The sequence below is a fragment of the Adiantum capillus-veneris genome, chromosome 16 (assembly GCF_014529385.1).
Source record: "Adiantum capillus-veneris isolate H3 chromosome 16, ASM1452938v2, whole genome shotgun sequence".
Lineage (NCBI taxonomy): Eukaryota > Viridiplantae > Streptophyta > Polypodiopsida > Polypodiales > Pteridaceae > Adiantum > Adiantum capillus-veneris.
The window spans coordinates 127,984,517-128,007,846 of NC_140946.1; the positions used below are offsets into that span (position 1 = coordinate 127,984,517).

General features: G+C 45.5%; 1 protein-coding gene across 2 annotated transcripts in view; it reads right to left on the minus strand.

The window, feature by feature from the left end:
- Positions 1-23,330, minus strand: part of LOC147439846 (alanine aminotransferase 2-like) — a 99,691-nt gene that overhangs the window by 44,712 nt on the left and 31,649 nt on the right. For both annotated transcript variants that reach the window (XM_086485582.1, XM_086485583.1), the window contains exons 3-4: positions 18,767-18,817; positions 18,556-18,621 (exon numbers count right to left, since the gene is read on the minus strand). In XM_086485582.1, the coding sequence (XP_086341708.1) occupies positions 18,556-18,621; positions 18,767-18,817 (117 nt within the window). The remainder of the gene's footprint in view (positions 1-18,555; positions 18,622-18,766; positions 18,818-23,330) is intronic.

Genomic DNA, 23,330 nt, shown 5'->3' on the forward strand with positions numbered 1-23,330 from the left:
CTGGTCTTTATGGCTGAAACTGTCGGTGCTTATCTGCTGAGATCTACTGATGCCAATGCTCAAAACGCCATGCACAAGGGAGGGCGATCTGGGCTCCAAAACGCTAGGGCTGCAATTCTGGAAAACGCTAGAGGCTGGGATCTGCTGGCGATGATACTTGATGAAAACGCTAGGTCTGGGATCTGCTGGCGATGTGCTAGTTGATGAAATCGCCCATGGTTGAGGTTGATGCAAAACGTTAGGAAAGGGGGTCTTTGCTTGGAGGAAAAATCGCCACCAAGGGGTGCTTGCTTGAGAAGTTGCCTGTTGAGCATTGGTGCTCCTGTTGCCTCTTCTGCCAATTAGTGCTAGCCTAGGTTTGCTTATATACAAACTTACTCAATTTGCCCTACCTACTTTCGAACAAAAGTCACTTAAAAATAATAAGTGAAAAATGTCAAAAATAGGAAAAATAGGCTGAATGCACTGGAAAATTCCTCTGAAGGATTCTGATGGAATGCTTATGATCATGCTGTGTGCAACCAGAGGATATGCATCTACACTAAGTGACTGGGCATGCACGGTCTACGAATAGACTCACAAAAGTGCCAGATCACTTCTAATCTAGACTGATTGGACTGACCGAACCCTTGTCGTGTTGTAGCTTGTCCACGGACACATAGGGTTGGATGTGTCACGTGACATCCCCTCCTTTTCAAAGTGAGGTACTGATACCCAACTGTATGGCGTCGAGGGAGATCGCCAATAGCATCCGGAATCTTGAAAGGGACTCTTCGTCGGCCCACTCTGATATGTGGGTCGTGCGGTACTTGGACTTCATAAAGGTCTGCAACGCTTGCTTCGTTGGGCCGCGCCGAAAGCGACACAAAGTCTTATGTGGCTCCTTCGATGCTTCAACTTCGTCGAGAGTCATGCTTCTTTCTTCTTCAAGAATCTCCACGGCTGAAAATTCTTGAAACCACTTCCAACACAAAAACATGAACATACCCATTCCATGTAAAGTGAGTGGAAAAAATCTTCTCTTCCTCAAAGACTGTGCATGCAATGTAGATGAACAAAGAGACGGAATGCCAAACCGTTCACCACACACACGCAAACAATGAGATCGAATCTTGTCGTGCTTATCTAAATCAATCAACTGTGGCAAAACACAATGGAAATGCCCATGCTTGGTGCTCATACTTTCATGTGCTCTTTCTACAACTGTGTCGTGCCAAGGAAGAGACATATACTGTGACTTCCTTGAATGCATACTTTTCAGCTTTTCATGAACAATCCGCATACATTCGTGATCATTCATGAGTGTGAAACGTGCTCAACGTACAATATGTCATGCCTAGTAAAAGGGATCACATAAAGACGCTGACGAAAATACAAGAAACGATCACGAATGAAACACTCGTATAATGCGTGCGTACTAATCATGCAAACACATAATACTTCCTGTAATGGTTCTTTGGATCTAGGCTCGAGAGCCAAGATCGGTCATTCCTGAAGGGGTTCTTTGGACCTAGGCTCGAGAGCCAAGATCGGGTTTGCGTGATTGATCGTCTCTGCAATGAGGTTAGCTTCACTAGAGAAAGTATCAACTAACACATCATCCTTCTTGTGAACAATCATATCATCTTCATGCAAATCATCATGCTTGTGAGAAATCACATCTTGATCATGCAAATCATTGTCATTCAAATCATCATGCAAATCATGTGTGTCTTGCTTTAGAGAAGTAGAGACTAAGAGAGTCTCCTTTTCCTGATTCTATGCAAAATGCGCCTGCACTGGTGAAAAAAGTCGCCATAACTCTTCCATGTGTTGGTCACTCTTTTCTTTGATGGCTTTGTTCTTGCGATCAAATTTTGCTTGTCTTGCTTTTTTCTCTGCTTGTCTTTTTGCGCGCTCACGATCCAATTTGGCTTGTCGTTCTTTGGCTTCCAAACGTGCTTGCTCGCGCTAACGCGCTATGGCTGTCATTCTTTCTTGGTGTTCGCGCTCCATTTCTGCTCTCCTTGCTTCACGTTCTTACTTCTTGTCCATAAACATCTGCTCCAACTCCTCCACAGGAGTTAGTGCAATCCTTGGCGTAAATGGGGAAAGGGAAGGGTCGGAAAAACCTCCTGGTGGGGAAAATTCTTCTTCGCCTCTCTCATGCTCATCACCTCCAAGCGAAGTATCCATTCCGCTTCGAGTGATGACCATCCACTGAAGTCGTGGGTTCTTATGGTCTTGGGTTCTTAAGTTCACGAGAAACTTGGGTTCTTACGAGGCTTGAGTTCTTGGGTTCTTGAGGGTCTTGAGGTTCTTGAGGTTTTCCTTCGCTTGCAATCTGTATTTGAGAAGGATCTTCTCTTCACCCGAGTTCTGCTCTTTCCGCGGGCGCACCACTTGGCGGCCTTGCGCTCACAACAAGGTTGCTTTTTCCCACCTCACGTCGATTGGCTGGCCGCTAACTGCACGGTCCACTCTCAATGAGTGAAAAAAGGCACAAGGGGAGGCTGGACAAGCCCTTCTTTCCTGGGATTCCTGTCACTCTTCAAAAACACGATTAGGAATCAACAAGCCCAAGTGAACTTGGGTTCGTGCGACCGCAACAAGCAAAAAAAATTCTTGTGGTTCTTTCCTTGAGTGATACAGAACACTGTCAAAGCTCTGATACCAATGTAAGGTGCAGCGGAATGAATGTTTGAACTTTGCTCAAGATGAGTGCTCCGAACTGTGCTCAAGGTTCCTTTTGTTCTTATGGAAGGCAGAGCCTTCCGTTCTTAATGAGAGAGTACAATGATCACAAACAAAGTGACTCGACACTGTGCAAGCAAGTGTATGAGACTGAGAGATAGAGAGAAAAGAGAATACGACACCAGAGACGTTGTAAAACCCTCCACCGAAGGCCCCACTCTCGTCAATAAGAGTGGTCTACTATTGATTGCACAAACTGGTACAAACTGAATGCATGTGACTGATGCAAGTCTAGGCTAGATTGATGTCGACGACGGGGATGACGAGACCGATCTAAGGGCTGAAATCTGCTACTTTTTATCTGCTGTCCCAAAACGCTAATGGGCTGAACTCTGATGTCCTACGGCTGTCCAAAAATGGTAATGGCTCAATTCTGCTGCGGCTGAAAACGCTATGAAAAACGCTACCCTTGCTGGTCTTTATGGCTGGTCTTTATGGCTGAAACTGTCGGTGCTTATCTGCTGAAATCTACTGATGCTAATGCTGAAAACACCATGCACGAGGGAGGGCGATCTGGGCTCCAAAACGCTAGGGCTGCAATTCTAGAAAACGCTAGAGGCTGGGATTTGCTAGCGATGATACTTGATGAAAACGCTAGGTTTGGGATCTGCTGGCGATGTGCTTGCTGATGAAATCGCCCATGGTTGAGGTTGATGCAAAACGCTAGGAAAGGGGGTCTTTGCTTGGAGGGAAAATCGCCACCAAGGGGTTCTTGCTTGAGAAGTTGCCTGTTGAGCACTGGTGCTCCTGCTGCCTCTTCTGCCAATTAGTGCTAGCCTAGGTTTGCTTATATACAAACTTACTCAATTTGCCCTACCTACTTTCCAACAAAAGTCACATAAAAAATAATTGGTGAAAAATGTCAAAAATAGGGAAAATAGGCTAAATGCACTGGAAAATTCCCCTGAAGGATTCTGATGGATTCTGATGGGAATGCTTATGATCATGCTGTGTGCAACCAGAGGATATGCATCTACACTAAGTGACTGGGCATGCACGGTCTACGAATAGACTCACAAAAGTGCCAAATCACTTCTAATCTAGACTGACTGGACTGACTGAACCCTTGTCGTGCTGTAGCTTGTCCACAGACACATAGGGTTGGATGTGTCACGTGACACTCTCTCTCTCTCTCTCTCTCTCTCTCTCTCTCTCTCTCTCTCTCTCTCTCTCTCTCACCATTCCAGTACGACCCCCACTCACCATATGTTCACCTCTCTCGCAGAGAGAGGAACTTGGTATTGAGACAGGATCTGTGGCAGCTATACACTAGGAGAGTCTGGGAGTCACCTGGCTTGGGGACGAGGATGTCAGATTACAGAGACTAGTTTCTCACCATATTGTCTGGGGGGTCATACAGAGACCACGCTACATGGACACATATATGACACATAGCTCACGGGTGGCGATTGGTCAGCTGAGAGTGGCTTCACACAAGTTAGAGATTGAGATCGGGAGACATACTGGTGTTCCCAGGGAGGAGCGAGTCTGCAGAGCCTGCACAGAGGAGGTGGAGAGTGACGAGCACTTTGTATGTAGATGCAGAGCATACACTGAGATCAGAGGCAGGTATGAGGCCTTATTCAGAGGACAGCCCACTCTCCGAGAGATCATGGACTCTCGAGATCAGAGACAGCTCGGACGTTTCTTACTAGAGATACAGAGCCATCGGGACACACTACTACAGCCACACACAGCTACACAGACAGAGGGGAGACAGTCGCAGCTCACAGACTTCTTTCAGAGGATTGCCGCCCCTCCCTCACCAGACACTCAGAGGGGAGTGACACTCCCACAGGTGGAGGTGAGCCGAGCTAGACGACGACCACGAGTCACAAGCTACAGGGGCGCGAGCTCCCACCACCGACAGATCGAGGAGATCCGAGCCCGGGAGCGCCGTGCCACTGAGGAGCGAGTGGCTCAGATGAGGGCCGACCCGACAGCTTTCATCCGGGTAGCCTTGGCACCAGACCCGCCCATGTACCACATCTTACATCCCCCCATTAGTACAGGATGGAGCTAGATAGCTTGATGCATTCTCATGATTGTACTACCTTGAGCATATAGACATGCATATACCCCTAGAGATAGAGCTCAATCCCTCCTCAGATACTCCACTACCTACATTCAGTTCAGTTTTGTTTCATTTGTCTTTCCGATAGACGGATGACATACAAACCATGTACATTTGATTTGTCTCATAGGCCGATTTCGGCCTGACATAGACATTAAAAATCTCTCTTTCTCTCTCTCTCTCTCTCTCTCTCTCTCTCTCTCTCTCTCTCTCTCTCATGCAACAAAATGTACGTCGCAAAGCATACGAGGAAAGAAGCAAGAAGGTTAAGGTATCATCTCAAGAAGAAAAGTCACTTGAGGAGGATGCAAGTCCACCCAACAAATAGGGACACATGATCTATGAGACCAACTCACGCTTGCGAATAAGCTTTTGGAATTGTAACGGGTATCCATGGAATGCGGGAATTGGCATTGATGAGCTTACCAATGACTCCGATGTGATACTTCTTGTCGAAACATGGGAGCATGATGCGCAACGAATTCTTGGATTTGACAAATACGATGTACATTCTTTGATGTGGGCCAAAAATGCAAAGCAACGAAGAGGCCAAGGAGACGTAGCATGTATGACCAAAAAGGGTTTGAAAGATGTTTCCATTGTCAAAGAAGATAAGTATAAACGCTACTTATGGCTGAAAATCAGCCCACCAAATGGTCAAGTCATGTTTGTGGCCGGCTGCTACATTCCTCACTATGACTCCAACTTTTATGCTCGCTTGAATATGGATAGAGATCAGCCCTTTGTTGAACTAGAGGAAGACATTGCTCATTACAAGGATCAAGGTGAAGTCATTGTTTTTGGAGACATGAATGCTCGCACAAATATGTTACAACACGACACACAACAAGTCGACATGCCGCATGTATCAAGAAGAGTGGATGACTCATACATGTATAATCGAAGTTCTAATGATGCAAAAGAAGTGGATCACTATGGAAAGTCACTTCTACATATGTGCAATAGTACCGGAATGCTCATTGCAAATGGTGTATCTCTATGGCAAGGCACCAATGACTTTACATGTAGAAAGCACAATGGTGCTAGCGTGATTGACTATATGTTGTTCTCAGAAGCCACTCTAGAATGCATACAAAGCTTTACACTTGGTGAATGGAATCCGGAATCGGATCATAGGATGTTATGTATTGACCTCAAGTGTGGTAAACGGCCCGAGCATGTAGCCTCCAATCATGATGTGAATCATTTGTATCTACGTCTAGACTTCAAACGAGCACTTATATATGCTGATATGGTGGACCAAATGTTAAGCATGATAGAGCATCAAGGGAGCCCAACATTAGAATGCAAGTGGAAAGTTTTCAAAGAAGTAATTTTCTCTTGTGCGAAGGAATGCTTTTCGGTGAAACACATGTCTTGCAAAAGGTCTAAGAAGGGTAGCACCAAGAAGAAATGGTTTGACATGGAATGTAGTCAAGCCCGAAAACACTTGCTAAGATTGGATGCAATCAAAGACAAGGAAGTTTACTTGGAATGTTCACACACATACAAAGCACTTGTTCAAAAGAAGAGGAGAAGGTGGGAAGTCGAAAAACAACTTCTTTTAGCACAAGAGAAAGCACATGCATGTGGCAAGTTTTGGCAAAATCTAAAAGGCAAGCGCGTTGAGAGCTTTGGTGACTTGACTCTTGAGGATATGTATATGCATTGTAAGAACCTCTATGAGCAACCCAATGTTGATAAGATGGAGGGTTATAGCTCCCTTCCATTTATGTCTCCCTTCTTTACCATTGAAGATGTATGCCGCGCGCTTGAGAAACTTGCTACTCGCAAGGCAGGTGACCTTCAAGGTGTCAAGGCTGAAATGATTAAATGGACAAGCAAGAAAACACGATATTGGATATGCGATATGTTTAACCTTGCACTCCAGTATGGCATGCCTCATGATTGGAGTGCAAATTCGATCAAACCTTTGCACAAAGGAGGAGATGTAAACAATGTGAACAACTATCGCACTATAATGGTTGGTTCTTTGATGGCAAAGTTATTTGGATGTATCATGGACATGAAGATAAGTGAATGGGCTGAAAAGAATGGCAAACGTGCGCTTGGCCAAGCAGGTTTTCGAAAGCATCATAGCACTATTGATCACCTTGTCACTCTTCGAGTTCTTATGGAAGCGTCTTGATTGAAAGGAAAAAAGTTGTATTGTTGCTTTGTGGATTTCAAGAAAGCTTTTGACATGGTACCGCGAGGAAATCTTTGGAGACGTATGCAAAGCCTTCAAGTGCCGAGAGAATTTATGCATGCAGTCTTTCGCATCTACCAAAAAGTGATATGTCGATTACGTATGGGAGATGGAATTTCAGAATTTTTTGCAAGCACTATTGGTGTCAAACAAGGATGTCCACTTTCCCCAACCCTCTTTGGGCTACTCATTGATGAATTGGAATACATGGTTCTTGATTTTATGCAGCAAGAAGGCATAGAAGAGGTTAAGATTGGAAATGCGGTGATCATACTTTTGCTTTATGCCGATGATGTAGTGCTCTTGGCACATACCTTAGAAGATGCACAAAAGCTTATGAGTGTCTTGGAACGCTTTTGCCTACATAGCGGGCTGATCGTGAATGGATCCAAAACCAAGGTTATGCTTGTAAAGACCCTCAATGACGAAAATCCATGCATTGTATACAACAATGAGAAACTTGAAGTGGTAGATCACTTCAAGTACCTTGGCCTTGAGGTTCCATCCAATCATATATGGAAGGATTGTGCAATGCGTCGCTTGAAAGCCGGAAAGAGGGCTTATTATGCATTTGAGAACATGTGCAATGCAGGAGAGATCAAGTGTTGGGCTCTCAAAAAGTACCTCTTTGACACATTGGTGACACCGGTGCTTCTTTATGGAGTGGAGGTGTGGGGTGGAAGCATCGGGAAGTCTACTTGGAAAGAGTTTGAGAATGTCCAAAAGCGTTTTCTCACCAACTTTCTCCAAGTCAAGACACAAACACCCTACATGCTCTTACTTCTTGAGTCCGGATCACTTCCCATTGAGGTCTTGGGCATGGAAAGGGTTGTGGAGTACATGCGTAAGACACAACGTAGCCCTTTGCATCGACTTCCTAGAATCGCATATGAAGCAAGTCAAAAGGTTCAAAAGACATGCAAGAGCAAAATACTAAGTTCGGGGTGGATGCTTGATATCAAGAAATGGTTTGGAAGATGGGATGCATGTCACTTGGTCAAGGATGCGTCGATCGACTCCCAAGTTAATGAGGCCTTCTTACAACGCCAATGTATCATGGCTTGGGAGAAATCCGGAGGTTCTCGCTTCAGCCATTACACCACACACGTTGCCCCAAACTACAAATCTCTCTTCTTCTCGGAACGAGGTAACCGAACCCATTCCTACATCCTTGAGCCAATCCCGTTGAGGATCGCACCATTGCCTCCATTCGTCTTAGCTCCCATTCTCTACGCTGCGAGACAGGACGTTGGGGCACTGGCGAGGAGTGTCATCGACTTTGCACCTTATGCCCTCGTCAAGTGCGAGAGAGTGAGTACCACACACTACTTGAGTGCTCAGCTTTTGACCACATTAGGTCCTCTTTTCCCCATATATTCAGCCATGAGCTCTCCCTACATACCTTCCTCTCCCAACCACGATGTGGACTCTCTATTGCGACGCTCATTTCAGCCATTTTTGAGCATCGAGAGTCACTTATGAACTCCACTCACACCACGTGACATGTTCATTTGGTCCCATAGGTCATATTTGACCTCCCAGGACGATAATAGAACTATCTATCTATCTCTCTCTCTCTCTCTCTCTCTCTCTCTCTCTCTCTCTCTCTCTCTCTCTCTCTCTCTGTGTGATAGATCTTTAAGGTCTCTTGGGATAGTTTCCTACAACGTTAAAACTCTTCTTCTCGGGTGTGTGTGTGGGTGTGTGTGTGCGCAAATAGGAAGAGAAAAATGGTATAACCTTTCGATCACCCAAGTGTGGTAGATTGGTTATGACATTTCCCTCTTGAATAACAGGTCTTGAATTCAACTCTCCTCGTCGGATAGATCTCTTGGGATAGAATCCTACGACGTTAAACTTCTCTTCTTCTTCTTCTTCTTCTTCTTCTTCTTCTTCTCTCTCTCTTACAGACAATCTCGAATTGCTGCCAGACGCCTTGTGCGACAGCAGAAACGAGCTTACTTGGCCCAGATGGGGCAAGACTTGTATCGGTTGTTCTTGAGTAGAGACTTTGGAGAGGCATGGTGATTCTTTCATGAGCACTCCCCTCCCCTAGTGATTACTTCTCCTCATGCGTGGGGCCAGTATGCCGCATTGTTATATATGGTTCCTCAACAGGACCCTCTTCCAGATCCTACAAAGCCATGCCCACCAATCAGCACCTTCTTTACCACTGAGATGGTAAAGAGAGCCATTGACAGGATGAGGATGAGGACGAGCAGGGCATATGATCATGATGGTCTAGTAGCAGAGCACTTTACAAATGCTAGAGATATGCTCGTAGAGGTTCTTGAAGCGTTGTTCAATCGTGCCATGTGTGAGATGTTACCTGAGACTTGGAGGTTGTCTACTATTGTGCCTATCTTCAAAGCAGGTGATCCTACAAAGCCTAGGAATTACCGCACTATTATGGTTGGGCACACACTGGCACGGTTGTAGTGAGTAATTGGGCAGAGGGTGAGGGTGTACGAGCAAAGGGCCAGGCCGGTTTCAGGAAGGGTTTCTCCACTCTTGATCATATTCTGACACTCAGAGCCATCATTGAGGAGGGCATGTCACATGGGAGACGGATTTATTGTAGGTTACCTGAGACTTGGAGGTTGTCTACTATTGTGCCTATCTTCAAAGCAGGCGATGCTACAGAGCCTGGGAATTACCGCACTATTATGGTTGGGCACACACTAGCACGGTTGTAGTGAGTAATTGGGCAGAGGGTGAGGGTGTACGAGCAAAGGGCCAGGCCGGTTTCAGGAAGGGTTTCTCCACTCTTGATCATATTCTGACACTCAGAGCCATCATTGAGGAGGGCAAGTCACATGGAAGACGGATTTATTGTAACTTTGTGGATTTTCGCAAAGCATTTGACATGGTACCGAGAGCTCGATTGATGGCAAACTGCAGGAGATGCGGGTACCCATAGTGTTGATTTGGGGGATTATGGCTCTATACAGATCAATGATGGGACATGTACGCACTCCGGAGGGGATATTTAATTTAGTTGACTCCACCATTGGGGTAACACAGGGTTGCCCATTGTCTCCTACTCTATTTGGCATGTATGTTGATGAGGTGTCTGATTACATTGACAGAGAGGGTGATAGAGGTGCCCAACTGGCAAGGACGTGAATCCCATTGTTGTTATAGGCTGATGATATAGTGTTGATCTCTGACTCACGAGAGGGTATGCAGCGACAATTGCAGAGTTTTGCAGAGGATAGTGGATTGTCTGTAAACCTTGGTAAAACCAAGGTTATGGTGTTTAACACCACACCACAGTGGATCAGGAGATCAACACCGACTTTCACATATGGTAAAGAGATTGTAGAGTATACAGATGCATACACTTACCTTGGGGTTGTCTTCACTGGGCCGAGGTTTTCTTTGGGGAGAGCAGTAGAGACTAGACTGACTAGAGCTTTTTCGGCCTTGGGAGGCTTGGAGAGGATGTGTTCGCAGGTTCAATTCCAAGAACCTCGGACAAAGTTATGGCTCATTGATACTTTAGTAGCCCAGCTATGTTGTATGGGGTGCAGACATGGGGTTTCAGACGCATGGCTTCACCATGGACAGGCTGCCCCCTTCCCAGTACTCTCTTCAGGCACCATCGATGTCTCTTACATGGGTGGAGATTACTAGACTCATTCATCAGGACCTGATCCAGCTGGATACCAGAGGACATGGATAGAGCCGCCACAGGAGTTGGGCACAAAGATGGCTTTCTATAGAGAGCATCTTCTCCACCTCACAGGAGATGGGTTTGTGATTCGACCCAGCTACATGGACACACATCTGTCTCATGGTATACCAACAGATAGCAAGATATGCCGCTTATGCCAGTTAGAGCCAGAGACAGAGCTACATTACATATGTCATTGCACAGTGTACTATGAGATACGGGGCCGTTTCCACTACTTATTTAGAGAGGGTTTCGGTCCTTTCTCTAGGGTGAGGATCAGAGATGTCTTGGGCTATATCTACTTGAGTTACACAGATATAGAGACACTTTACTGGGGAGAGATAGAGAGACAAGTCCCAGAGACAGATTATAGATTTCTTTTCACTAGATATGGAACAGCCAGAGGAGCAGCCATCACTACAAAGCTCAGCCCACACTCATTTGATCACTAGTGGCAATCTCATCGATCGAGCACTGGAGCTACGGAGATCCAGACAGCCACGATGGAGAAGAGGGGCTACACGGCATCGACGGAGACTACAACAGAGGATTCAGCCATACTCTCTCGACATCCAGAGTGAGGATGAGGATGGATTCTAGCAGTAGTACCTTTGTTCTAGTTCTTTTGTACCCAAACATGGTATTAGATTCACCATTTTGTACAGATTGGTCTCATAGGTCATTTTGGCCTTTATGAGACGTTAATATAACATTTTATCTCTCTCTCTCTCTCTCTCTCTCTCTCTCTCTCTCTCTCTCTCTCTCTCTCTCTCTCTCTCTCTCTCTCTCTCTCTCTCTCTCTCTCTCTCTCTCTCTCTCTCTCTCTCTCTCTCTCTCTCTCTCAACGGGCGAGCAGGACTGGCGGGCGACTCTGGCGCGAGGCTGAAGCTCTGTGGCGGGCAGGTCTGGCGCGAGGCTGAAGGTCTCTGGCGGGCTGAGCGCGAGGCTGTGACAGGTTTCATGCGTTAGGGACAAGCAGCACAGTGACTCTCTCTCTCTACACACTCAGTTTAAGCAGTGTGCAACATTCCACAGGGCAGCGCGCTGCCCTGTGCATTAGGGTTTTGGGCAAGAGAGGTGGAGCAAGCAGGAGCTCGCGCGAAGGGCAGGCAACAGAAGAAGTCCTACGCGTAGCATGTCCTAGCAACCCTACGCGTAGCAAGTCCGAGCATACGCACGCCCTTCACCTACGCGTAGGAAGTCCCAGCCTTAGAGAAAATTTTAAGCCTTAAGATAAAATATTTTAAGTTTGTCCTATTCTCCCTAGTACCCTACCCCACATTTGGGGCTCGGGTTCGATGGATCCGCCTAACGAAGGGGAAGGGCCGGGTGTAGATAGCTACACCACCCCAAAAAAAACAACAGCTACATTTAAGCGGAGAAACAGAGATACTGTACTATCACCAGGATCATTACGAGTGGGGAAAACGTCAAGGATACATGATGAACTAATGATGGAGAAGGTCCAGATGATCCTCAAATCAGAACTAAACTACATGAGAGATGACATCAGGAAGGAAATGCACGCGAGCGCTGAAAGCTACAGGAACTCCATGTATGGAGACATGATGAGAGAACTAAGGAGAGAGATCCGGGGGATATAGAATGAGGAGATTCAGATCTTGAAAACGGAAGTACGAAACCTAATCAAGCCCGAAGTAAATGTAACAGAATGGGTTATGCAAAAGAAACTCGATGAGGCAATAGCAAGTTTTGAAGCATGGAGAACAAATATGGAAAAGCACATGGGCGAAAAAAATGCAATAATGGAGGAGCTAAAAGGAGAACTTGCGGCTTGCAAATCTGCAACTCAGGAGAAGGGAGAAGACCAACCTTCGGTGCTGAAGGAGCTCGAGGACATGAAAGATCAAATGAAAACTCTACGGGAAGGAGATGAACAGAAATCGAAAACGGCATCTTCATGGGCGGAACGTCTTTTTAAGACACAAGAAAAGGTTGATGAAGCACAGAAATGGATTGAGGATGCGAAGAAAGGGAAGGCCCAGATGCTCGAGACCACACCTACTTCTACCATTATTAATATGACCATTGAGGAAGAGCAGAAAAGGAAGAATCGGGCTCTGCATGTGCGGGTCACATGAGTCAAAGACAGAGAGAATGTAGATGAAGCAGTGAAGGAACTACTACAACGCATGGGGATCACAGAGCCTACTCACACAAGTGCATGAAGAGTGGGCAAGAAAGGAATCGATGGGAAGGGAAACGTAAAGGACCGGGCACTTAGTCTTCGCTTCCCGAATATAGAAATAACGAAAGAATTTCTATAGAAGAGGCCAACTCTTAAGAAAACCGGTATTTTCCTCGGAGATGACCTTACATTGGCACAAGTGGCACACATGCAAGAGTTGATGCCAGAGATAAGCGTAGCAAGAGAAAATGGGAAAATCGCCTTTTATAAAGGAGGGAAAGTAATAATTCTGGAAAAGCGCTCAGCATGACCGTGCGAGACCTATGGGGCCACGCTCCAGATAGCGGCGTGGAATTGTAATGGGTCATATAGGCTAGAAGTAGCTGCCTTTGAAGACAGCTTTAGGGACAGAGACATAGTTTTCTACTCAGACACACACCAGATACCGGGACAGCGTATGCCACATGTGAAGGGTTATTTATGGAAAACAGTTGGTCGACCAAACAAGAGATCTCTACAGGGTAGCCGGGGGTCAGGAGGAGTAGCAGTCTTATTTAAAGAGGAGCTGAAACCACTACTACAGATTATCAAGAAAGATGAGCAAGCAAGGTATGTGTGGGTGAGAATGAGAGCCGAGACAGGTAGATTTCTATATATCGCTATATGTTACTTCCCTCCAAGTACCTCAGTCTACTCCTCCCCTATAGGACAATCCCCTTTCTCCATATTGAATAATGACATATGGGAGTTCTCTAGAGATGGAGACATAGTTCTCTTAGGAGACTTTAATGCCAGAACGGCCAACTCTCAAGCAGTATTCTATGATACTTCTGAGGAAATGCTCAGAGAAGTGGATTTATCACAAAGGGGGCTTACTAGAAACTCACAAGATAAAGAACACACTGATATGGGAGACATCTCATGGAGATGGCAACCATACATGGTTTGGCCATACTTAATGGTCTAGAGAATTTCCCGTTATCTGGGGGATTCACATGCTTCCCACACAGGCATGGGGCCACTACAGTGGATTATGTCATGACTTCCCCAAGCTTTATTTCTAGTATCAAGGACTTTAAGGTGGGACCCAGACCGGTTGGGATTGCAGTGGATCATGCTCTCTTGACCTTATCAATCTCCTTCCAATACAATGCCTCTCAAGTACAAAGGAAGAAGACACACACAAGATATACTTTCACGCCAGAAACTGATTCAGTCTATGTGGAAAAGATCTATAATAGGATGCGGGCAGCCGAGCCAGTATATACTGTAGAGGAGATTACTTCTCAGTTAACAGAGATACTACATGGAGCAGCACAAGAGGCATACCCACATACTCAACCTGATCAGAAGAGAGGATCTGCGAACAAACCTCAAAACAGTTGGTATGACGAGGAGTGCAGAGAGACGAGAACCCAGGTCCAGAAAGAGATTACACTTGGGATCATCACATATAAGCAGTCTCGGATTGCTCTTCGACGTATAGTACGTCGCAAGAAAAGGACATTTTTAGCCAAACTAGAGAAGGATTTATATCACCTCTTCTTCAGTCAGGACTCAGATGAGGCATGGCGCTTATTTCAAGAGCACTCACCGCCTCCGACGATTACGTCTCCTGAGATCTGGGGTCAATATGTAACATCATTATATATGGTATCTGGACAACCTCCATTACCAGATCCGCTAGAGCCAGGCCCTGCTGCTAGTACTTTCTTTATTACGGAAATGGTGGAAAAAGCCATTGATAAGATGAAGACAAGAACAACATATGATCATGATGGTTTAGTAGCAGAACATCTGATCCATGCCAAGGATCTACTTTCAGAAGTCCTTGCTCGGCTGTTTAATCGGGTCATGTGTGAAGGATTACCTGAATCTTGGAAATTATCTACTATCGTACCTATTTTCAAGTCAGGGGATCCTATGATACCCGGGAACTACCGCACCATTATGGTAGGTCACACATTGACCCGACTGTACGCATCCATTCTTGAACAAAAATTGCGTAGATGGGCAGAGATGAGGGCATAAGAGCAACAGGACAAGCTGGATTTAGAAGGGGTTATTCCACTTTAGATCATATACTTACGCTCAGAGCCATTATTGAGGAAGGAAGAGCAAACGGGAGAAGGATGTATTGTTGCTTTGTGGATTTTTGGAAACCTTTTGATACAGTACCAAGGGCCAGATTGATGCGTAGGATGCAAGAGTTAGGGGTCCCCAAAGAGATTATTTGGGGCATCATGGCCTTATATGGGTCAGTAACTGGTTATGTACGTACTCCAGAAGGGGATTCCGACATTGTTCATTCCACCGTTGGAGTAAAGCAGGGATATCCTCTGTCCCCTACTTTATTTGGTATGTACATAGATGAGGTATCAGATTACATTGATAGAGAGGGTGACAGAGGGGCTCAACTTGCAGGGTCATGGATCCCTTTGTTGTTGTATGCAGATGATATTGTATTGATAGCAGAATCACCAGATGGAATGCAGAGGCAGCTAGATGCATTACATAAATTCGAAGAGGACAATGGACTGTCGGTAAACTTGGGTAAAACCAAAGTTATGGTGTTTAACACCACACCGCAGTGGGTCAGGAGATCGGCACCTACATTTGCATATGGCCAGGATACAGTAGAGTACACACATGCATACACATACCTTGGGGTGGTATTTGCAGGACCGAAGTTTACTCTTAAGAAAGCAGTGGATGCTAGATTATCCAGAGCCTCTGCGGCCTTGGGAGGGTTGGAGAGGATGTGTTCACAAGTGCAGTTTCAGGAACCACGAACAAAACTTTGGCTCTTTGATACTGTGGTGGCTTCGGCTATGCTTTATGGGGTCCAGATTTGGGGACCATCTGTGGATCATGATAATTGGAAGTCAATGGAGAGACCTTTGGTATATATGATTTCCCGAATGATTAGAGCCAAGGCCTCCGTACCACACGCGATTACCCGAGCGGAACTAGCGGCCCCTCCGACAAAAATTGAAGCTCTTACCTGATCAGTGTCCTTTATACATGGTTTGTGGGATACAAATAATTGCCGATATACTAGACTGGCCCTCGAATCCTCTCAACAATTAGCAATGAAAGGGGATACATCATGCTGGTATGCGCAATTGTCCTCTTGGTTTCGGAGACACGGGTTCAGTATGGAAAGATTACCCCCCTTCCAATACTCTCTTGAGGCCCCATCACTGGCAATTACACGAACGGAGATTAATAAAATCTTCCGACAGGATCTTATACAGTTGGATACTAAGAGGACATGGGTAGACCCTACACAAGAATTGGGCACGAAGATGGCCGACTACAAAGAAAACTTCCTACAACTATCTGAAGATGGATTTGTGATTCGCCCGAGTTACATGGATACCCGCCTGTCTCATGGTTTGAGATGTGCTATTGGTCAGATTCGTACATCCTCACACCAATTGGAAATTGAATTTGGCAGATTTAGGGGAATCCCACCTGAGAGCAGAATTTGCAAGTTATGCGGAATGTAGTCGGAGACAGAATTACACTATATATGCCACTGCACAGTATACTATGAGATACGGGGGCGTTTTCATTGCCTCTTTAAAGAAGGCTTTGGACCTCTAGATAGAATCATGCAATACCAAGATCAAAGATGCTTAGGCTTGTACCTACTGGAACTACATCGGCACAGGGATAATCTAATGAGAAGACAAAGAGCACTACAGATAATCTAATGAGAAGACAAAGAGCACTACAGCGGTAGAGGCCGATCACAAATTTCTTCCGATCGAGAGAAGCAGGAGTGGAAGGAGCAGCAAGAGGCCAACAGCCAGCACAAAGGAGTAACCACAGTCATACCAAAGTCACGCTAATTGACAGAGCGACTGAGCTTAGGAAATCGAGACGACCACGACCAAGATGCAGAAGCACACTTCACCGGAGGAGACTACAACAAAGGATTAGAAGCATTCGAGCCAGACACCTAGAATGCTCCTAAGAAGTTTATTTAATACTTTGTATTTAGTTTTTCACATTTATTTTCACACTTTCACACTTAGTACTTTAGTACTAAGGTACGCAGACATTGTAACAGATTCACCACTTTTGTATCAGTTTGGTCTCATAGGTCATTCTGGCCTTTTGAAGACGTTAATATAACATTTCATTTTATTTCATCTCTCTCTCTCTCTCTCTCTCTCTCTCTCTCTCTCTCTCTCTCTCTCTCTCTCTCTCTCTCTCTCTCTCTCTCTCTCTCTCTCTCTCTCGTGGATTTGCCAGTTGTGTCATATAGAGCCAGAGACAAAGTTAATCACATTTGTCATTGTCCGGTATACTAAGAGATACGAGGCCACTTTCATTGTCTATTCAAAGAGGGCTTTGGACCGTTGGCTAGGGTAAGACATCAGGATCAAAGATGCCTTGGGTTGTTTTTGCTAGAGCTGCACAAACCCAGGGAGAGTCTCTTGAGGAGATCAGGCACTGGGAGACATTCACAGAGGGAGATCACCGACTTCTTTAGAACAAGGAGTCGGCAGTCAGATGAGCAAGCTTCACAGCAGACTACAAAGTCCACCTATACGAAAGGTATAGGTGTTGATAGAGCCATTGAGCTCGAGAGAGCTAGACGCCCACATCTACGAGGGCAACCACGACATGGGAGACGTCCAGTATTCTAGCACGACATGGCTCCATCAGAGGATCAGACTTATTCTAGCACGACATGGGAGACGTCCAGTATGACTATTTACAGAGGCAAACATTGACGATGCTCTTCAGCTACCAATGCAATACTTTCTCGAATAACGCCCAATGTCGTGCATCCTCAGGCATTGATGATGATGATTATTTTATTTTTTCACTTTATTTCATTTTATTTTGTACCCAAACATTGTACTAGATCCACCAAGATTGTATCAGTTTGGTCCCATAGGTCATTTTGGCCTTTTGAAGACGTATAATACAACATTTCATTCCATTTCTCTCGCGCACATCTAACCCTATGTGCATGTATTCAAGCTGTAACTCCTACTTCTAAGGTTTCGGACAGAGGGTTTCGGACAGCCTAGAAAGTGTTCTGGCCCCCTTGTGAGCCTGTACACAAGACTTGCATGTCCAGGCACAATAGAGTAGTTGCATACCCTCCCCAGTGTCTGCTAGGTGTAGGCACTCGGGAGTGTTCACATAGTCTAGCATCATTATCCAAGCCGAGCCAGTATCTGCATACGAAGTAACTCTTATTATGAGTTCTAAACTTATTAAATTACTAAGTGACCTTTTTTAGCAAGTCGTCGGCTTAATTTTCAGCCCTACTTGACCCAGAACTTTTGCCCTATATAAGTGACCTTAGTAGTCACTTCTTCAAGGATATACGTTAGTGACCTCAGCATCCGATGGGCAGCCGCCCCTTGGCATCTCCCTATCAGCAATACCAGTCCCACCAAACAACGGCACCAGCGTTTTTCAACCTCAGCCATGCAGTACCATCATAGTCATAGGCTGATGCAACTCTTCAAAGCATGAGAGAGAGAGAGAGAGAGAGAGAGAGAGAGAGAGAGAGAGAGGGGGGGGGGGGGGGGGGGGGGGGGGGGGGGGGGGACAGATCTTTTTTAAAGGCCGAAGTCGACCTATAAGACAAATCTGTCTCTCCTCCCATCTATCAGGAAAGGACGAAAGGACAAAGTAACAAAATGTGGTCCTGTGGTGAGGAGGGAGAGAGATTGGGAACATACCTCACGGAAGAAAGTGATTGGCTGCTGTCCAAGTGATTGAGGATTTCCAATATTGCAATAAATTAACTGTCTCAAAACAAAACAAAAATCAATGCTCAATTTTGCAACGTCAAAGGAATCAATATGGACTTAGCTTTGAAGTGATGCAAAATGTGTGCAGGCATGTATGTAAAAAAGGCTAGGCAGCCAATACCAATTGCCAACAGCATACCTCATTAAAGGGAAGAGTAGATGGATTGTGAAGAAGCTTATGTTGCAGCCGCTGTTACATGCAAACACAGTAATAATCAGATTTTCAGCTGTAAATATTGCAGTTTGCAGGCAAAACATGGACACTTTCGGTTTTTAGCCGTCAGTCAAAACAGCTCTAAACAGCTCTTACATGAACGAAGATTTTAACAGCTAAGTCAAACAGAAGCCAAGCAAAGCGAACGTTTGTGACTGGATCAACTTTCACTGTCTTGGCAGTATAGTTCTAGCCTTGGAAAATGTACTACCTCGACTAAGGAGATCGCAGTCGATCGCTCAAGGCCTCTGTTTATTGTTCGTCTAGGAGGTTTAAACAAAACTTCACCAGCAATTACAATATCTTATGAATGTCCACAACACCCATTTGAGCCATTCACCACGTTGAGCTGTGAGGGCTGAAAAGCCTACAACACTTGCACAGTAATTGGCTGCTCCACTCTCCGTGTGCCACCTATATCATGGACTCATTTCACCACCACCCCTCGTCACTATGTCACACAAGTAGATATATGCAAATTCTGGCACACCCCCAATATGCATAGTTGCATTCAGAAGAAAAACCCGAAGACACCTATAAAGAGCAACTTTAAATACTCAAGGCAGTCAACCACAAAATATTACAGCCCACAGCTCCAACATCGTATTGACTTAATAAAATGAATTGCTCAAAGTGAGTGCAGACCTAGGTAATGATATAAGTAACACCCCCCGCCCCCCCAAAAAAAAAAAAGGCTACAAAAAAAAACACCCCAACACATACCTACGCATAAGTCATTGGATGCTGATGTGGCAGTATGACGATGCGCTGCTGAAGTGGCAGCCTCATGAAGCGGTAAAAGGTGTATGCCATCACATGCTAGCATGGTGCTCATCTGGCAGCTTGATAGCATCGCAAGGCTAAGATGGCAGTCTGTTCATGAGGCAGCACTCTGGTGTGGCACCTGATGACGTGGTAGAGGTGAGGTAGCACCACCACATGGCAGCGGCTGCAAGAAACAAAGCAAGTTGCTATGATTAGGAGACGCGCTTGACGAGTACCTTGGAGACACTTGCCAATATGGCAAAGGACTCTCAATCTGTTGACCACATCATTGGGAGTCTCGTTGTGAGATCGACAGAAAACTTAGAGAAGACGGTAACCCTCATTGCATGACAGTGTCGCCTTTCTCATATTCCCCTCCGGGTCATCGTCACCTGGGGATAAGCTTGGTCTTCCCCACAATGATGGAGGACCTACGGAAGCAAAGTGGGACAATCCTAAAGGATCAATGTGTCAAAGTGTGCAGCGACGTGTAAGAGAGAGCGACAAGGGGAGAGCTGTAACAGGCTGGTCCTGCTTGGACACGCGGTGACTAGACAGTAAGCGACGTGTATAAGAGGGCAACAAGGGGAGAGATTAAGCTGTAACAGGGTCCTGCTTGGACACGCGGTGACTAGACAGTAAACTTCAAACACAATACAATAGAATTTCAGCACACTTGCACAAAGGAGAGGGTGGAAGAACTTGAATCAGCAAACACTTGCAAACAATGTTGTCATATCATGGTAGTGATGTGTGTGAACATACTTAAGACCGTTGAGCTCTTTCTTCCTCGCTAGGAGATTTTCCTCCCTTGGATTGTATGTATGCTCATCATTCTCCTGCACCTTCTCCAGCTTCGCATGCATTCCAACAGCCGTTTATCCAACGATTGATCGGAGAAGCTTCCGCATCCCGTGCAGCATTGCCAGCACCCTCTTGACTCACTTTCTCAGATCACGCTGACATTAGGTTAGTGTTCGCAAGGCAGTATATCCTTCGCAAAAGCTATTGGGGGCTGTTTTGGGCCTCCATTTCCACTACCCGTAGACTGGGCGGGCAACTTCATCCTTTTAGAGGTTTTATAACAATGCAAATTTCTCTAGGATAGGAACTTTGTAGTCTTCTATTAATGCACACGGTCTTGTGCAGTTGCGTTTCCAGCCCTTCAAAGCACATCAGATCTGCATTTTGGCAGCCAGCATTCAGCCCTTGAATCCTCTCACATTGGGGTGCAAATCAGCCCCAGGTCTTCCCCTCAATGGCCATCCACAACCCACATCAAGACACATCTCAACGATGTATCGAAACAGCCCTGAAGGTGCTTCACCTTGAAGCAGGAAAATGGGTGTCATCTGGGGCATAGACCTGCACACGTGGGGTCCCAACCCTAGTAACCGAGGAGCCCGGAATTACAAGGCCCCAACCAACATCCCCACTGAGGATGCAACTTGATACATGGACAGGAAGAGAGAGAAAAGATAGGGTGACTGGAAACCCAGGAATCCATTGCTGGCAATCCAACTCATCCCCATCTAAGTCCAGAGTCCAATGCTCCATCACCACCAAGCGAGTCCTAGAGAGAATAGGTGAGCGACACAAGAGAGTCTTGGAGCAGCACTCATCCAAAAGTTGAACCCAAAAGATGCCACAGCCCATCATAGTGAGCTCCACAAGACATCACATCTAGAGCTACACTTGGCCATTTGAAACTAGCAAGTGTGATTATGGACAACCTAGGGAGTTAGAGAAGGTGATGGATGGCAACGACATACTTGCAAACACACGTACTACGAGTACATTGCTGACTAATAGTGCCCATTGCCTAGTTGTGCCTTACACAATCATTTATGAAAAGAGAGTTATGCGGGAGCGGAATCAAGACATGCAATTCTTGGGAGGTTCATAATCTCCTAGCCTTACCTAGTCTATGGATTGGCTCTAGGTCATCATCGTATAGCCATGCATGTGCCCGTGACTCATGCAACAATCTAATTGGAGGATATGGCACAGTTTGTTGAGTATTTAAGGTAAAATATTGCTAGAAGCTAAAGACATGGAACTTTAGAGACAGAGAGAGAGAGAGAGAGAGAGAGAGAGAGAGAGAGAGAGAGAGAGAGATTATTCGATTTCTTGAGGGTAAAAAAAATCTATCGATTTTTTGAGGCTACCTTTGTACATGGCTTTAAAAATCCCCAGGCACGTGGTTTGAGGCATAGTAACAAGGGACGGAGCCTAGAGACGGGGCCGCCCAATTCCGTGACTGGGAGGGGTGGGGACGGACTACAAACTGCCTGCCAAGTGGGAACGCAACCAAAACGTCTCCAGGATGGCAGGGAGTCAAACAGTCAACTTTTTTAAAAATTTTAAAAATTGATCGTTTCTAACGGCCAATTTCTCTCCAACAACCATATTTTTGCACTTTGAAGCACCCTAATGGCTATAAAAGCCACCCTTTGGATCCTCATTTCTCGATGTTTTATTAACACATTTGCGCCTATATGACTCATGTTCTTTGAGTCTATTTAGTGTAAATTTGTGGTCAAAGTGATGCTCTATGTGTGTGGCATGTGTGTATGTCAAAAAATTCCAAAAAAACTTTGTTTTTTATTTTACCGTTCTGACCCCATCTCAATCCCCATTCCCTAACTTTTGTCGTCCTATCCCCGTCCCCATTCTCGACCCCGACCACCGTTCCATGTTACAATGGAACTTTGCGGTCAACTCTCATAAAGGGGGGGGGGGGGGGATCAACTCTTTTCGCTCGTTTCAGCGAAATCTTTCGTCCGTTTCGACGTTTCAAGGTTTCGGAGGGCCAAAATGTGTTTTATGTCACACTGGTTCTACACAACAACAAAGCCCCGCGCAACAACATGATAGAGATTAGAGAGTCGGAGTAAGCAATAGCAACGCGCTCAACAACAACTCATTTGACCCGTTTCAACTTTCAACGAAATTTTTCGACCATTTCACTGTTTCAAGGTTTTGGAGGGCCAAAACCCGTTTTTATGTCACACTGGTTCTACACAATGGCAAAGCCCTGCGCAACAGCATGATAGAGATCAGAGGGTCAGAGTAAGCAATAGCAACATGCTCAACAGCAACACAGTTGATCAGACATAGAGACACAGACAAGCAAGTAGACAGGTACAAGGACAACCTATCCTTGTGGGTAGTGAGACAAAGATTGGTTGAGGCCCCAGACATACCTCTTAAGCAGAGGTCACCAAATCAAGATCAAGATGATGTCCAAGAGCAGCAAGACAGAGTGATAGAACACGAGGAATAGCAATCGATGGCAGTTCGAGAGCAACCTGAGTTGCCTGAGCTGCCCCAAGATAGGCCAGTTCAACAAACTTCAAATCTTTTGGAGATTCACACGCAAGTGCATCTTACCACAGGCACTTTTGATGCGGAGCAGAAGAGTGAGTCTTCTCACATTGCAAAGGATTTTGACCATTCAACATGTTTTGTAACCCCAACTGGTAACCCGTTATCAAAGATCTAGCCTGTAGAATTCTTTGCGGTCGATCCATGGAGATCTCCAGAATCCAAATGTCTCTTTGAGGAGTGGGCCACTGTGCCACTATGTGTCACCAAAGAATGTAATATTTTTAGCTACAGCTACAGATAAATGAAAATAATTTTGTGCACACAGAATGATTCATGAATTAATTGGTACCAATTGATAATTTAAATGAACAAATAAATTTCCCGATGCAATGTG